We start from the raw sequence: 18,477 nt of genomic DNA on the forward strand, positions 1-18,477 counted from the left end.
AATGAATATATCCTTTGTTCTGAAGCATTAATAGTTAACCAGTCTAAAGGTTGTTTGGCAAGCAGCTAAAAAGCTTCAATTAATTAATTTGTCCAAAAAAAAAAAAAAAAAAAATGAAAAAAAAAAAGGAGGCAAGGTAGGGTCCATTCTACCCAGATCACACATTAACAGGCTTAGGCTTAGGAGTTGGGAAACACAGAAAAATGCTTATTTGGTTCTTATGTGCAAAGAAAAAAAAAAAAAAACACAGACATATTGCAGATCAGCTGTATGAGAAGTAGGGTTGCACCAATACCATTTTAAGACCGAGTACCAATACTTTTTTTTTTTTTTTAAGTACTCGCCGATACCGATACTTTTTTAGGTCATGTGACAGTAGCACTAATATGCAGCACTGATGACGCGTGGACTGTTTCAGTAATTTATTTATTTTTTTCACAATATTATTTTCTCTTTTCTTTTTTTTGTTGTTTTTTTTAGAATGCTCAGAGGGGGAGTGGACGGTGCCAGTGTGTTTATTTTTTTTTACAATTTAACCTTTTAAATATTTATTACAATTCTTATTTTTTACTTTTATCTATTTTTTTTATTAAATTAGCCCTGTTGGGGGGTTTTGGTGAGATATCAGGGGTCTGAACAGACATCTCCCTTTTAAAACAGAGAAAAGGACCAAGGACACAGATTCCCAAGTCCCTTTTTCTGAAGCCTCAGCTGCACTGGAGATGAATGGAGAGGAGACGGAGGCTCCTCTCTATTCATAAACTGAAGCATCATAAACACATTTTACAATGCTCAGTTATCTCTGACTGTTCATTCGAAAAATTGCATATTTATAGGCTCCTTCCACTGCTCTCCATCCTGACAGATCAAGGAATAAGGGAGCAGAGGAGCATGGAGGAGCACACAGAGGGGCACTGGAGGAGGGTATTGGGGCAGGCAGGGGTGATTGGTGTGGGGCTGGGGGGGGGTTACAAGCACCAAACAGCCACTTCTCCTCCTCTCCCTCCTGCGGCTTTCAGCTGCTTTATTGAAATCTATTATGCAGGAGGATCAATGTTTGTAACTCCCCCACCGATCACCCATGATTGTCCAGGTATCGGATCAAGCATCATAGCATCTGCACTGATACCAGGAGGTTTTATAAGACTATTTAATGACTGCTGCTTTGGGTCAAATCGTGTCAGCCCACTACAGACATGAAATTTAAAATATGCCCATTTTTGTTGCAGATTTGAAAATGTGAGAAATATTCCATCCACAAAAGTTTGGTAATGGTAAGACTTCATTATCCCAGGAACTCTTTACCAAAGGCTTAGTTTCAGCAACATATACAAAATGCAATAGCAGGTACACACTTACACAAAAGACAACAGAGCTTTTCCTGACTACACTATTCCCATGGCATCCAGGCGCTGTACTAAAATACTCTGGGGGGGGGGGGGGGGGGGGTGGCCTAGGGCATGGAGCAAGTAGGTTGTGTGTCTCCTCGACTCCCGCACATCCCGGGTTACAGATAGACTCCAGGGCCCACACAGACCTCTAATCACCTCACAATAGGGAGGAAAGGCAGCAGAGAGGGCCGTGGGACTCCTGAAAGAGGGTGAGATCAGGAGTTTCTTTACCCGATCTGAGCCACACCGCAGCAGCTCCCCCTTCTCCAAGCTGACATCGACCAACTCCTCCTCACAGCACACAGATGAGGACTCGGCATCGCACCCACTCCCCACAAGAGTCTGACCACGGCTTGGTCCACTCAGGCTGCCACTCTCCAGAATCACAATGCTCCAGTGTAGGTTGGGACATGGAGGTTCATATTAAAGGCCCTCCTGACCCGCCATGACTGAGGCCTATGTAAAAAGGCTGAAACACTCCTACAAACAGGAAATCTCTGACCTCCGCAGGGATTTTAGTGGGAAGGATAGAAGATATTAAACAATCTGTGGAAGGCACAGTATCACAGATTAATGTGCATGAGACTATTCTCCAAGAACACAAGTTACAAATCTAGAAACTCTTATCAAGATGACCAGGAGAATTGGAGCAGGCATAATATACACATACATCAGGGCTCGACAAAACCCGGGCGCCAGGTCGCATTGGCGACTAGAATTAGCGACCTGGCGCAGCACAGCTGGGGGTATCCTGTCTCCGTGGACCCCCCCGGCGTGATTGGGTCGGGCTGAGCCCCCGGCTTTGAGGCCTTCTGTGATTTTATTCCCTTCTGTGATCCTATTCCTTCTGGAATCTGGCGCCCTCTTGTGGTGGCCGTTAGAATTACAACCAGCAATGCTAATGGAGATATCTCCTTCCATTTACTTAGAACACCTAAACATATAATTATATATATATATATATATATATATATATATATATATATATATATATATATATATATATATATATACATATACATATATACATATACATATACATATACATATACCGTATATACTCGAGTATAGGCCGACCCGAATATAAGCCGAGGCCCCCAATTTACCCCCAAAAAAACTGGCAAACTTATTGACTCGTGTATAAGCCGAGGGTGAGACATGCCTGTCCATCCCTGTGTGTGTGTCCGTCCCTGTGTGTCCGTCCATCCCTTGTGTGTGTGTGTCCATCCATCCATCCATCCCTGTGTGTGTGTGTGTCCATCCATCCATCCATCCCTGTGTGTGTGTCTCCATCCATCCATCCATCCCTGTGTGTGTGTGTCTCCATCCATCCATCCATCCCTGTGTGTGTGTGTCTCCATCCATCCATCCATCCCTGTGTGTGTGTGTCTCCATCCATCCATCCATCCCTGTGTGTGTGTGTCTCCATCCATCCATCCCTGTGTGTGTGTGTCCATGTGTGTGTGTCCGTGTGTGTGTGTCCGTGTGTGTGTGTCCGTGTGTGTGTGTCCGTGTGTGTGTGTCCGTGTGTGTGTGTGTGTGTGTCCAGCCTACCTGTGTCCCGAGCCTCCGTCCCGTGCCTTGCCTCCTTGCCTCCGTCCCGTGCCGTGCCTTGCCTCCTTGCCTCCGTCCCGTGCCGTGCCTTGCCTCCTTGCCTCCGTCCCGTGTCGTGTCGTGCCTTGCCTCCGTCCCGTCCCGTCCCGAGCCGTGCCTTGCCTTGCCTTGCCTCCGTCCCGTGCCTTGCCAGGATCGCCTCGGCGGCCATTCTAAAATTCAAAAGCCCCGCCTCCGCCTGTGATAGGCGGAACACTGAATTTCCCAGCAGCCTGTGTTCCGCCTATCACCGATATCGTCTCATCCTCGTACTACGGACGAGGATGAGACGATGTCCGTGATAGGCGGAACACAGGCTGCTGGGAAATTCAGTGTTCCGCCTATCACAGGCGGAGGCGGAGAAGGAGGCGCGGCTTTCAAATTGTAGTATGTCCGCCGTCTGTCTGCTCGATACGCTGATCGAGCAGTCAGACGGCGATGACTCGAGTATAAGCCGAGGGGGGCACTTTCAGCCTCAAAAAAGAGGCTGAAAATCTCGGCTTATACTCGAGTATATACGGTACATACATATATATATATATATATATATATATATATATATATATATATATATATATATATATATATATATATATATATATATATATATATATATATAACACACTTTTTTTTATTTTTATTCTAACACCCTAGAGAGTAAAATGGTGGTCGTTGCAATAATGTCTGTCACACCATATTTGCACAGCGGACTTACAAGCCCACTTTTTTGGGGGAGAAATAATTTATTTAATAATAAAAAAAAAAAAAAAATAAGACAACAGTAAAGTCAGCCCAATTTTTTTTTATATTGTGAAAGATAATGTTACGCCGAGTAAATTGATACCCAACATGTCATGCTTCAAAATTGCGCTCGCTCATGGAATGGCGACAAACTTTTACCCTTTAAAATCTCCATAGGCGACGTTTAAAAAATTCTACAGGTTGCATGTTTTGAGTTACAGAGAAGGTCTGGGGCTAGAATTATTGCTCTTACTCTACCGATCGCAGCGATACCTCACATGTGTGGTTTGAACATTGCTTTCATATATGCGTTCGCTTCTGCACGCAAGCTTGGCGGGACAGGGCGCATTTAAAAAATGTTTTTTTTCTTTATTTTAACTTTTATTTTTACTTTTTTCACTGTTCTTTTAAAAAAAATGTGTGTCACTTTTATTCCTATTACAAGGAATGTAAAAATCCCTTGTAATAGAAAAAAGCATGACAGGTCCTCTTATATATGAGATCTGGGGTCAGAGAGACCTCATCTCATATTTACACTAAAATGCAATTTAAAAAAAAAATCATCATTCGAAAAAAATAAAACAAATAAAATGTCCCTCTAAGAGCTATGGGCAATGACTTGGAGACAGGTGGGGGGGCGGGTATCTTCCCCTCACTCGTCTCCATGTCAGGCCAGGGACAGGTCCAGATCGCCGTCACGGACCTGGCTCCTAACTTTTTTAGCTGGCTCCTAGATTCCAAGCAAATTTGTCAACCCCTGACATACATGGTCTACCCGATACTGTAGAGACCAAAGATCTAGCCACTGTAATGTTTAACCAACTCCTCCAAAAGCTTGAAGACGCCACCCTGGAACCTGTATCCCCAGGGCCTTGTGCCCTAAGAATTCCAATCCTGCTTTCCCTTTCAGGGATGTTATTTGTAGAGTTCATTTTTATGCAGTTAAAGCTGAAATCTTGCAAGTAGCTTGCAAGCAAGATTCCATCCTTTTGAATGGCACACGGGTCTCATTATTACCTGACCTGTTCAAGCTGACCCTGGATATGCGCAAAGCTTTGAAACCACTCAGGGGCGCCTTCAAAGCTAAACAAATTAAATACCACTGGGGATTTCTGTCGCATCGCATGAGGGCAAATCTGCGGTCTTCCGCACTCTTGGTGATCTTCCCACTTTCCTTGGAACATTCGCGTTCCCTCAGATTGTTATCCTGGACTGGCCTCTGAAAGCTGCTGCCCCTGGACCCCCCTTTATCTACTGGATGGCAACTGTATGCCAAGAAGAAACACTCCAGATGTAATGCCTCCAAATCCCTGCAGGATGAAGTTCTAGACTGTACTTACTGGCAATCATCTTTCCAGTATTTTAGTACTGTTATTGTTCTCTTTACAGCTTATACATGTTCTAATAATTTTACTTCATAAGTTTCAGCTCTCAGATATTACCATGTTGATCCCTCATATCCATGTCGTGTTCCCCCTGTCCACCCCTCCCCCACTGTTACCTACTTACATGCAGATATGCGTGGGCGCTGATTCTGAGCCCTTACCGTACAGGGGCCATTGTCACACATGGACTTTGTCCTCTATTTTAAATTTAAATGGGCTCTAAGCTACCAGTTTGTTATTATTTTTTTTACTTTTGGCTGTTTAAATGCCTGGTTTGTGTGGGCCATTCTGTGCGCTGACCATATTCCCCACTTTAGGGTTTTCAGTGCCCATAGCGGCTCTGCTCATGATACCGTATATACTCGAGTATAAGCCGAGATTTTCAGCCTCTTTTTTGAGGCTGAAAGTGCCCCCTCGGCTTATACTCGAGTCACCGCTGTCTGACTGCTCGATCAGCGTATCGAGCAGACAGACGGCGGACATTAAAATTCAAAAGCCGCGCCTACTTCTCCGCCTCCGCCTGTGATAGGCGGAACACTGAATTTCCCAGCAGTCAGTGTTCCGCCTATCACGGACATCCGTTCATTCTCATACTACGGACGAGTATGAGAGGATGTCCGTGATAGGCGGAACACAGGCTGCTGGGAAATTGAGTGTTCCGCCTATCACAGGCGGAGGACGGAGGCGCAGCTTTTGAATCGTAGAATGGCCGCCGAGAAGAGCGGCGATCCATCGGCACGACACGGGACGGAGGAGGCACGGGACGGAGGAGGCACGGGACACCGGAAGGCACGGGACAGAGGAGGCACGGGACAGAGGAGGCTCGGGACGACGGCGGCTCGGGACGGAGGCTTGGGACACAGGTAGGCTGGACACACACACAAGGCTGCACGGACACACACACACACACACACACACACACACACACACACACACAGGGATGGATGGATGGATGGATACACACACACACAGGGATGGATGGATGGATGAATACACACACACACACACACACACACACACACACACACAGGGATGGATGGATACACACACAGGGATGGATGGACGGACACACACACAGGGATGGATGGACGGACACACACACAGGGATGGACGGACACACAGGGATGGACAGCCATGTCTCACCCTCGGCTTATACACGAGTCAATAAGTTTTCCAGTTTTTTGGGGGTAAATTGGGGGCCTCGGCTTATATTCGGGTCGGCCTATACTCGAGTATATACGGTATATACTATAGTGTTACACACTTGACCTTTTTGGCCACAGTTCTATTTTTTTTGTTTTTGCTATTCGCCACTGGAGGGCATGGCCTCCTCATATACTTGATAGCTGTTTTACTAATAGCTCAGCTGGTCTGCGACCGACTCATTGCAGCAGTTCAAGGTAATGTGCGCTGATGTTTTACATAGATCAACGTGTTGCAGATTGACTAACCCCTCTCTGTGGTCTGTATTGTTGCCTTATATTTTTCTTAAAGCACGGTCCTTTCCTTTTTTCTCTTCTACCTTCCTTTTGGCTCCTCTGGTACTCTTATATGAATGCAAGTTCTCTGAATCAGTATCTCCTAGTTCATTCCATCTTATTAAATAGCTGCCCCAATTTCCCTGAAAATAGCCTCCTTAAACTGCAGAGGCTTCAATACACCTGAAAAATGTAGCTAGCTCTTGTATCATTTTCATAAGCTTCGTACCAAATTTTTTTACAGCAAGAAACCCATTTCCATACTGATACAATCCCCTGCTTACTTCATAAACAACAGCACAAGCACCAATGGCAGGCATGGTTGAATGGGAGCCCTTCTCCCAGCATTCGCTCAGGGGAAGAGGGAGCCGGCCGGATTATCACAGAGCAGGGAACATCGCTACAACAGCTTTCATTTGAATTGCCAAGTGTTCCCCACACTCACCGTCACATACAGCCTGGGTACTTTGATAGACAGAACACCAGTCCAACGTTGGGACGTGTGACATTTATCACACTTGGCAATTCAAAATGGTTACAGCGATGTCCTCCACTCTGATGATTCGGCCGGCAATCCTCTTCTCCTCTCTTCCCCTGCTCTGGTGAGGTTGCATTGATGGGAACTTAATTCTGCATAAAACATTTAAGTGTCATTACATGAGATAATTTATGACGCCATGTTTAGGAGGCGGAATTAGGGGCGGGGCAACTGGTGGCGAGTAACCCTTAAGGCCCGGCTAGTAGCTCAGGACTTGAAATTTTGAGCCCTGGTCTAGCATAAGCATTTAAAGAACTACTATATGCTGAAAAAAAATTTGATTGGCCCTGGGCAGAGTACCAAACATTTGTAGTTTGTTTCACAATCCCACCTGCAAAATATAAACAAAAGGCAGCAATGTAAAAAGATGAAACGTTACTTATTACAGCAAAAGGAGACCAGTCCCACAATAACTGAACTACTGGTGGACAGCAGTAAAATATGTTGTTCTTTATTGTCTGTTGTGGGAAAAGGGAATATAATATTATTCAGAGAGTAAGGATATATGCAGCTCCCATTAGAAGCTGCATAATACCCAACTGTCTAAGATTTTCCATCTTCTTGTGTCCCGCAAAAGACTTCAAGAAGGTCTAGGTTATGTACAAAAATCTTATTTTTGCACATACAGTAATGGTAATCTAGATTTTGCATACAGGTGGAGATGGATAGGGACAAGGCAGCGGAATACACACACTAGGACTGTAAAGACCACAGTGCAGACAGAGCACAGCAAACAACCAGCTCTTAGCTACCAGCCTACCTTTAGCTGGTCCATGTATGGCCGCTGTATCTGTTAAAATGAGACAGTTAGGGTGCACGCCGAAAACTGAAGCTTCAAAAGTGATGCAAAATGAAGGCCCTGTAAAATGTATCATATGCTTTCCTATAAGCTCATCAAGTTATTTATTTAAAGAGGTTCTCACCATAGGAACAAAACATTAAGTCAGCAGCTACAAATACTGTAGGTGCTGACTTTTAATAAATGGACACTTACCAAGGATCAAGCACCGTCCTCACCTGAGCTGATTCTTCACTGGTCTTCAGGTGCCTGGCGCCTGCCTCTTTAGTGTGGGAAGCCAGCTGTGACTCCCTTGTGGCTTCAGAGTCAGCTTCTCACTGCGCTTTGTAAATAGTTCTGCAGCCTTCTGGGATCTTTGACGTGTCCCAGAAGGCTGCAGGCAAAGGGGGGTAAAAACCTGCCCCCCCCCCAAAGTGTCCGATAATTAGAAAGGAGGGGGGGTGGGGGAGTCAGAAAAGCAGCACTCCCCCCTTTTGGGTGGAGTTCTAATTTAAGGAAACCTACACTCTGAGAAATGGAGGGTATTATTATTATTGACCTCTTCAAAAAAAAAATGTTAGTTGTGTCTGTTAATCTAAGCCAAGTAGGTCCTACTTCACTCAATGCCAATAATGTGCCTCAAAGCACACAGATCCAGAGATGGCCAGGCAAGTTCAACTTTTTGTATCCACCCAGCATGGTATGACAACTTAGGCACTGCTATGACCAATCACAAGAGGTTTTGCTTCTTTTCTCTCCTCAAATGTAACAGTAAAGCTGGCTATACATGGTTAGTTTTTTTTTTTTCTCAGCCAGCCATAAATAACTAGGATGAAGGCACCTCCTCCCACTGGGATACTGTATTCTGACAGTGGGACTAGCTGCTGTTGGAATACACTGATCAGTGGCTGCAACCACCTGGCCAAAGCTGCTGATCGACAAACATTTTCCAGCATGTCCCTTTGACAGAAGTAGATCAAGCAATCAACTTCTGTTAGGTGTGGACGGCCACACACCGATCAGAATTTGGCCGTTCCCTGCTAAACCTGACGAATCTCGATTAATATATGCCAGCATTAATCTAACCTTTCCAGCCAGAATAATTTATCTCATGAAGGTGGAATGTAGAAATAGCACACAGTATCCACCAGTGCCATAAAAAAAAAAATGGAAATATTTAAAATAAATGTGGCCAGCAGATGTAAACCTAACCTTATAAAGATTATAAAAAAATTGGGGGAAAACACTGCGCTGAGGCCAAAAACTGAGGGTCAGCAGCTAACACCCAAACAAACAAAGTTTAGTGAAAATAAGAGAAAATTGGTGTAGCGCTAGTGAATCGATTAGTGAAAAACTCTAAAGCTGTATATTAAAGGGGTGATAATGAAACCAATACAAAAAAACACACATGTGACAAAATGTGCAAAAATAAAAAATATAAAACAAAAATGGATGAAATTAATAATTCACTAAATATGTGGATGCAATATATAAATGCACACAGATCTTGATGGGTATCGGCAACTGAAATATAAATCCCAGCAAACAGATATATTTTTTATTTTTGCACATTTTGTCACATGTGTGTTTTTTTGTATTGGTTTCATTATCACCCCTTTAATATACAGATTTAGAGTTTTTCACTAATCGATTCACTTGCGCTACACCAATTTTCTCTTATAAAGATTATAGTTACTGTAAATGAAATGGAGAAATAAAGAATTTGAAGACACAGAAAAGGTATTAGAAGACTAAATTACCACTAGGTAGCGTTGGCTTGGCCTTTTTAGCTGGAGTGATGTCCTCTTGTCTGGTTTCGGAGAATGATGCCGTTCTGCTGGGTGCAGGAGTCTACGGGATAAAACTTAACTTTCAGAAAAATACTTAAACAAATACTTTTTTTTTTTTCAGAGACAGGGAGATTGATTTACTAAAGGCAAAATATACTGTGCTCTGCAAGTGCAGTTGCTCTAGATCTGAGGAAAAAGTGAATTTCTATCATCCAATCATGTGCAAGCAAAAATACTGTTTTATTATCCTTGCAAGGGATTGGATGATCTTGGCAAAGTGAAGCTTTACCTAAATTACTAAGCTCAGGACCAAGCTGCACAATATATTTAGTAAATCAACCTCCATATCCAAGCATGACACAGAGCACCTTACCTGTAAATCATACTATTCACATAACAAAAACATCATTTGAATTGGTGTAAGACATAAAACTTAAGTGAATTGCAGAGTGCTCAAGTATAAATTATTTATAAGAGCAGAAACATAGGCACATATTCATTTTTTGTGCTACAATAACATTTTAGTCTTGACACTTGTAAATGCACTTCTAAACATTTATGAAGAGTCCAGTTTACTTCCATTGACATGTGCGACAACCTATGTCAGTTTTCAACCATCTACTTTTATATTTGAACAGAAAATCTAAGCTGACCCAAGGTTTGTTTTCTTATGGGAATACTCATGCGAGCTCGAGCCTCAATCCTGAGCCTTTAAAAAAAAAAAAAAAAAAAAAGTAACAACTCCAAATATCCTGGCCACCCCGCCAAACTCTGCTGCACATAGTGGCAGTGATGCCAGGTATAGTAGTCCATGTACCATACACTGCAGTACACCCCTCCAGATGTGAACATCCATCATAATGGCAAGTGTTCATTAGTCAGCGCTCCCACATGACCACACTGACTAATGAGATGCGCTCCTTTCTTCTGGAACACCTTACCAGAAAAAAAAGCCTCAAATGCACTGCTCACTGGTCAGTATGGTCACATGATTGCACTAACCAATGAAAGCTTGCCATTGCAAGTATTATGATAGATATGGGCTTCTACATGAGAAACACAGAACATCACGGTCACTATGTGCAGTGGGGTCCAGAGGGGAGGCCAGGATATTTGGAGTTAGTTTATTGTTCCATATTTTTCTATGAACGTAACCTTTTAATGGAACCTTAGATGCAGATGTAAGGCAGTGGTAAGAGTCCAAAATAGATCCGATTTCCAAAATATTTAAGCAGATGTATGTATCTAATATGTAAAACATGGATTTCATTTGTGTACTGGTGCATAGAAACAGACTTTTAAACCGCTCGCACAATACTGCCTGAAAAAAAAAAAAACAGTTTTGAGGCATACCATTTTTTTTTTTTTTTTACTGATCTAAAATGCGGCCCGTAGTTTACAATGTCCCTATAGAGGCAGATGTGCAAATTAGTGTTGTTCAGATCTGAGTACACAGTCTGTTTTTGCACCAATCCAAACAAATATGAAACCGAAAAAAAAAAAAAAAACGCTAGATAATACATCTAAAAAATGCTGATGCTCAAACATCAGTACCATGTGCAAGAGGCCATTGGGCTTGTACATGGGAAAACACTGCATTTTAGTGAGCAGAAAGCGTCCATTTTGGCTGGTGTTTTGGTCGACAAGGCCTTGCCATTGTAAAGTACGGAGTACAGTTTACCTCTTTTCTTGATCACTGAAATGTCACAAGTGAAAGTCAATTAATTTCTATGCCCCGTAGCTCGGCTGTGGTTCATAGAAATGTAGGGAGAAATTGAGCTGTGAATGAGCAGCAGTGTGGGATGGAAAAATGCTGACCAGTTGCAGATTTCTGCACTGCAGATTACGCAAAGGCTGTGCTCAAGTGTGAACAGTGTACAAATTTAGTAGCACAACACAGATCTTCAAATACTGTCCAAAGGATTTCATTGAATAAAGATCACATCACAGTATAGGAGTGCAACGTTTCAGAGCCACACAGGACCACTTCATCAGGCAAGTGTGAACAGGGCTGTATTTCTACCACAGGTCTGCACACAGATGTGAACAATTCCTTAAAAAGTGAAAGTTCACCTTTACAGAAAAATCTGTAAGGTGAACTAACACAGAAACCCCTCCTCACCCCCCCCCCCCCCCAGTCTCGCTAACCTGGAGCGCATTGATATCTCATTATGAGCCATGGTATAGCCGCGTCACCGGTCCGGGGCTTAGAAATCCCCTCGGCTTTCTCTCTTCTCTTCTCTTCTCTCTATTCTTGCCCACTGACAGGACGGGCTATGCGACTCCTGATTGGGCGATGACCAATTAGAATGCTCCTAAAGGTACCACCTGACCGAGTAAGTTTTGGAGATTAAACCAAGGCAATTTCTAAGCTCCAGACCGATGACATGGTTATACCAGGGCTCAAAACAGGATAGCCCCACGCTCCAGGTCAGCGGGACTTGGGTGGAGGGTCCTGTGTAAGTTCACAGATTTTTCGTTAAAACTTACTCTTCAAGCTGGCCATAGACAATTAATCTATGGGCAGGCTGTGGTTGTACTGAAATTGATCTCTCTAGTACGATTACTGAAGATGGCTTTAAGACCCATGGTTGAAGGAAAGAAAATCTCTTGATGTACAAGAGCCAACAGCCCTCTCTGCAGGTGTATCAAACTGTATATGTAGAAGAAGTTTATCTCTCACTTACTGAAGAACTGCCACTTGCATTCAGCAGAAAGTTTGCAGTATGTGCTGCAGTGGGAGGCTGGTTTGGTATTGGTCGGTGGCCCAGTGCCATGCCGACAATGGCTGTCATGTGAGTCTCTGTGCCAAACACATGGATGGGAATTCCTGTAGTTTTTCCTGTGGGACATAAAAAGGAAAAATATATTAGCAACAGGAGAAATTAAGACAAATTTTCTATCAGTTTATAGCCAAGCTTTATATACTTTTTTTACTGAGGAGGTGACTTGTGCTTGGTTCAAATAAACTGTAAAGAAAACAGGCATGTAACGGTTTTGAATCTAAGGGTACTGGTGCTATTCTAGGCAGAATATTACCCACTTACCTACTTCACCCATGACACGAAGTCCCTCCTGATAGTTTGGTCCTCCTCGCCTCACAAATATTGTGACTTCATGTTCCTTCAATGGTCCCTGGAAATCCTTAATAGCTCGTACAATACCCTAAAAGGTACAAAAACAAACAAACAAAAAAAAACAAAAAAAGAAGGAAGAGATCAAAATTTGTCTCTTTTTTTTTTTTTAGAAAATCTCACCTCCCACACCTCACCTTAAAGGTTGCAGCAACATTAGTGAAATTTGCAATACTGCCCCCTATAATCAGAATTTTACCTAGAGAGAAAAATCAGCACAATTACAAGAATGAATCAATATGAGGAAGCAGACACGTTTGCTAAAATTTACATTCACTCTCAGGAACTAAATTAAGAGTCCTGAATTTGCTCCAATAATCTTCACAAACTCAAACTCAAAAGAGGTGTCATTTCAATTGCAGGTTATAACAATTAAAAAGGTTAATGAAAAAAATAAAATAAAAAAAATAAAAGGATAAAATTGGTGACAGTTTGCAACATACAAATTTTAATCCGCTCCAAATTAACAGCTTTGGTTAGTCCATTTACATGCAAAACTATACATGGCTAAGGCTGGGCATAGATAGTTTGAATTTCAGCACCTGTGGCTGCCTAAATCTAATGGCACTGCCAAAACAGAAGTCTGCATCTGTTCTGCCAATAATGTTCCACTCAGCTCCTTAAACTTGTCAAGCTGGGTGGTGCTTGCAGGGCCATGCTCAGCTCACATTTTGGACAATTGGGCAGGAATCAACCAACATTCAAGCCCTCTATGCCCACCTTAAGAAATCTATTTAAGTCAAGATGCCTATAATATGAACAGGTAGAAAGTTAAAGGGCCAACTCCATCTTTAGTAACATGCCACACCTATATTTAGGATGTAACATGTTGCTAAGCACCAACTGCTCAGAGTGTGTGGGGGTTCATCTACCCCACAGCCACGATCTCTATTAAAATTGGCGCAGCTGTGCCAGGCTTCACCTACAGAGCTGCATCATTCATTCACAGCATTCTGTGAATTAACTGTACGTCCCCTCTGCCACCATGGCAGACAGACTTGTAGTTATTAAAGAAAACACAAGTGAGGTAATCAGCACACTTGTAGTCCACTGACACTTCCTCCAGCTCTCTAGCTGAAAGTTGTACTGGGGTATGAGCAGAGAGCTGGAGGAAAGGTTTGCAGGTGCTGGCATTACACCCATGATCCATAGATCGTGGGTGCAATTCTTTGCAGGCTTCTGTGGAGAAAAAAAATTTCCTGCAAAAACGCGCGTGCATTTACATTTTTCCTTAGCCTTTAAAAATAGGTTCCAGATAAATACAGGTCTATTAAGCAATGTAAGAAAACACAAAAAAAAAAAAAAAGTACAAAGAAAGAATGGCAAACTCAATTGGCTACTTGGTATTTTTTGCCACTTGTCTTCTATGTTTTTAAGAGTTTTTACCATCAAGATGCTTTTCCCTTGTCATAAGAGAGAGGATTGTCTTGGCGTAGTCATAGGTCTGCTGCTCACTGGGTGCTCCAGAATACTCCCCATAGTTGGCCAGCTCGTCTACGCCGCCCAGGTCACAAATGGTGTCACTATGAAAAAAGAAAAACCTTCTAGTCACTGATAAAAAGAAGAAAAGAAAAAAAAAGAAAAATAAAAACACATAAAAATACCAATGTGGTGACTAACGAGTTTATCTGAAGAGAAAAGAGTACAATACTTAGGCCGGCCATACACGGATTGAATCTTGGCTGTCTCAGCAGGAACCGGCCAAAATTTGAACCATTAATGGAATCATCACTGTCTTATCCTGATAAGCACAGCTTCCCCTGCCCGGAGAAGACGATTGCGGATTTCCTTGTCAGCACGGTCTGTGTTGATGGGGGAATTGTGCGAATTTCTTTCCTGCAACCAATGGTTGCAGGAAAGAAATCTGCACCGTCTATGGCCTGCCTAAGTCTTGTTTAAATAATGTGCTACTTCAGCCTGCATATTACTCTGTGCCTTGCTAATCACATACTGGCAATAAACAATTCAGAATTGAGACTTAACTGTCTTTATAGTTCTTGACCACAGGCTTACAAACTACGTAATGTATAAATAACAGCAACTTCACGTCAAGTCTTTCACACAAAAAAAAAAAAAGCGCTTTTACAAGCCTGTATGTAGCCCAATAAATGGATCATTCTGTAAAGTTTATTATAGTCATTTATACAGCGCCAGCAATTTGCACAGCATTTCAAATACTGTACATTCACTTTAATCCCTGCAAGCAACACAAACACATAGACATACTAGGGCCAATTTAGATAGGAGTCAATTAAACTATTAGCATGTCTTTGCAGTGTGGAATCCAGAGTACTCAGAGGGAACCCATGCAAACACAAAGAGAACATGCAAAGAGTGTGCTGGCTGGGACGGAGGGAACTAGTATTGATAGGCTGACATGCGAACTACTAAGCCTTTGGTGTTGCCCACATTACTGGCAAATGGTGATGCTGGCTGTTAACCCCAGCATACCCATTTGGCTCCTGCAGGAATTTAGTTACAACATTCTTGGCTACTCAGGAACTTGGTATACAACTGATCAAAGGCCACAAATTGGGTAATTTCTAGGTAAAACAGATCTTTTCAGTTTGGAAGGAGTGTGATAGATTGGTGTCTCACTTAGGCTGGGTACACATGATTCAAATCTGACAAAAAAAATGGATCTAATGTCCAGCTTCTGTCAATTGGGCGTGCTGAAAAACCAGCATTAAACCAGCAGCACTAATAAATGCCTTATGGCGGGGGCAGTCCCCCTGTAAGACAAGTAACACAATAGCCCAGCAGAGGTGATCGCAGTACTAACATTGCTTAGCCAGTGCAGTGAACTCAGTTTTTTTTTTTTGTTCAGCCCGCTGGGTTGAACGAGAAAAACAAAAAAAAAAACGTAATGTGTACCTAGCCTTAGCCTATAAACTTCCCAAGTTTCACAAACAAGCTTGTTAAAGTGGAGGGCCACCCTAAAAAAAAAAAAAAGGTCATCAATATTCTTAAAAAAAATACCTGAAACTGCTGTTGCTAGGCAGTCTTCCTATGCCGCGGCACTTCCTCCTCTTCAGAAAGCGGCCTTATTGCCTTCTGGGACATATGTGTGTCCCAGAAAACAACGGGGCCTATTCACAAAGCGCCACATGACTTGCGTATTGCGCAGCAGGAAATGGTCGTCGCCTCGGGCGGCCGACATCGTGGGCTCGCTGGACAGGCAAGTGTCCTTATTAAAAAGTCAGCAGCCACAGTGTTTTTAGCTGCTGACTTTTATATAAAAAAGAAAAAAAAAATCTTGGCCAGAACGCCCCTTTAAGTCACTCACTGCAGGGAATTTCCTATTCTAGCAGTCTGCTAGAGTGTGAATGACAAAGCATTGGCACTGTCTCTAGTGGCTTCCACAAATAAATGGGGATGATTTCCCAGTCAGTAGAATGAGAAGCTTGAGCTTTACCTGTCACAGGCAAAGTGTAAGGAGAGAACTCCCCTCTGGGGACTCGGAGAGAGAGGGAGGAACAGAAACTTACCTTACCCAACCCAAAAATATGGACAGAATTCTTATCAATTTTTTTAACAGTTTTTATATGATCATATGAGAATCTAAAAAGGTTTCCTATTTAGAAAAGACATGCATATATAATACTTGTCTGCAAACCTGTAAACAACAGATGCTCCTCCCCCAGCAACCATAGTCCAGATCCTGCCACGTGGGTTTAGGATGGTAAGTTTTAAACTTGCACCACTCTTGGCATCCAAGTCTGCAATATAGGCCTCCTGCAATAGTAAGGAATATAGAGGTTTAAGTGAGATTAATCCTAACCCAAATTAACAAGCAGTAACAACAACTTAGAAAAAATAAACATTTTCAAATAGGGCTCATACTGTCATAGCAATTATAGCATGTTCTTAAAGTGGTACTACACTGCATCTGAGCACTACAAACCAAAAAACACTATTTAATTCATTTTTAATACTAGAAGCAAACTGCCCCATACATCCATGTCTCCATGTTGAAAACACTCCCCTAGCACTTCCCTAGCATTTATGATAATGGCCCCCTTGGGTAAGGGTGCAACGGCATATTCTACGACCCATCACAGTTTGCTACGGAAATGACGTTCTGTCGCCACCATCTTGCTACACCCCGCACTTCTCCATAGCAAGGATACACTAAGAGGGAAAGCGGACATGTTATTACACCCACCGGAGTTTTGCATTTTACATGTATTTAGAACAGTAAAGTGAGTTTGTATAGTGAAATACAGGACTTAAAACTCCGTCTGACTGTTCAGATGTTGAATTTTAAAAGCAGCGAACTTCTGTCAGATTAGCAAACCTGTGAAATTAGCAGGGTTGCCGCTGCTTTTAAAATTTGAGATATAAGTAGTCAAATGGAGTTGTAAGTCCTGTATTTCACTATATAAACTGACTTTACTGTTATAAATACGTGTAAAATGCAAAACTCCGGTGGGTGTAACAACATGACTGATTTTCCCCTTCTTCATGTATTATTACTGTGGATGAGTGCGGGGTGTATCAAGATGGCGGTGAAGGAACATCAATTCCGTAGAAAACTGCGATGGGTCACCAAATATGTTGTTACAAGGGCAGATGATTCATTTACTTCCAGGAATCCATCTGTCCTTAGCTCAGGCGTGCACACAGGAGGGTGTGCTTTGCTGAGAAAACCTCTCCTCCCTTCCTGAAGGCTCCTGGGATGTATGACGCAGTTGCCTAGCCTTGGAAACCAAGAAGTAACTGAAGAAATGTATGAACACACAAGCAAATACGATATACTTTCCTATCCATTTACTAATGCTAGCAGCATAAAGATTAAAAATAATCACTGTTTGAGAGAGTGAAGTACTGCTTTAATATGGTAAACCTTTAGCCAAAGGAGAAGAATAAGACATGTAAAGATGGGGTGCACACCTAGCAAGTGTCACTATCTGACTCCAAAAGACAGTTAAAAAAAAAAAAAAAAAAGTCCCTATTGTGTTGCACTGTCAGCCATAAGAGCTTCATATATAAAAGCAATGTCAGATGTGCTCGGATTGGACCGTATGCCTGCAACTTTGGCGGGGGGGGGGGGTTGGCGTTGCTTTTGAGCACCAGCTGCCACTCATTCTGAATGTGTGTCAGCAATGCAACATTGAAATGGTCTTATTTTTTTTTCTTTTTACTAATAAAAAAAGTTGCAATGTGATGCATGTTGCTGTTGAATGTGATGAGTGTCAGAAATAAGAAAATTCCTGCATGTAGATAAGGGGCTGGGCACATGGATTAGGGTCCCTTATGGACGGGCCGCCACTGTTCAGACTTCAATTCCAACTGCCATGATTCTGACTCTCTTCCTGCCTGTCCAGGAGTTTTGTTGGTTTCCAACCACCATGTGTTTCAGCATCTCCTGTTGTACTCTCCACAATATATATATATAAATGTAAGTGGCATGGAATGCCTTCCTAATGGTTTTAGGCATACAAAATTGTCAGTTTACTAGTCCAGCATCCATCAAAAACTGAAATGTTAGTTGTTGGTGGACAATCCCTTTTAATGACATAGTGTGGCATCATATGCATACCAACTCTTGTCCTATAAAACGGTCACGTTTGTTGCCCGATAGGGATTATGCAGCTACACATTGGTATGGATCTGCAGTCAAGGCAAAGCTGAAACACATCCATGAAT

General features: G+C 42.5%; 1 protein-coding gene across 2 annotated transcripts in view; it reads right to left on the reverse strand.

The window, feature by feature from the left end:
• Positions 1-18,477, reverse strand: part of ACLY (ATP citrate lyase) — a 129,860-nt gene that overhangs the window by 39,675 nt on the left and 71,708 nt on the right. The window contains exons 8-14 of one of the 2 annotated variants that reach the window (XM_077459569.1): positions 16,445-16,563; positions 14,215-14,351; positions 12,966-13,027; positions 12,742-12,859; positions 12,382-12,536; positions 9,665-9,755; positions 7,887-7,916 (exon numbers count right to left, since the gene is read on the reverse strand). In XM_077459569.1, coding sequence (XP_077315695.1) covers positions 7,887-7,916; positions 9,665-9,755; positions 12,382-12,536; positions 12,742-12,859; positions 12,966-13,027; positions 14,215-14,351; positions 16,445-16,563 — 712 coding nt within the window. The remainder of the gene's footprint in view (positions 1-7,886; positions 7,917-9,664; positions 9,756-12,381; positions 12,537-12,741; positions 12,860-12,965; positions 13,028-14,214; positions 14,352-16,444; positions 16,564-18,477) is intronic. The other variant, XM_077459570.1, reaches the window with a different exon arrangement.

The sequence above is a fragment of the Lithobates pipiens genome, unplaced genomic scaffold (genome assembly GCF_037356315.1).
Source record: "Lithobates pipiens isolate NorthernLeopardFrog02 unplaced genomic scaffold, aLitPip1_a1.2 Scaffold_28, whole genome shotgun sequence".
Classification (NCBI taxonomy): domain Eukaryota; kingdom Metazoa; phylum Chordata; class Amphibia; order Anura; family Ranidae; genus Lithobates; species Lithobates pipiens.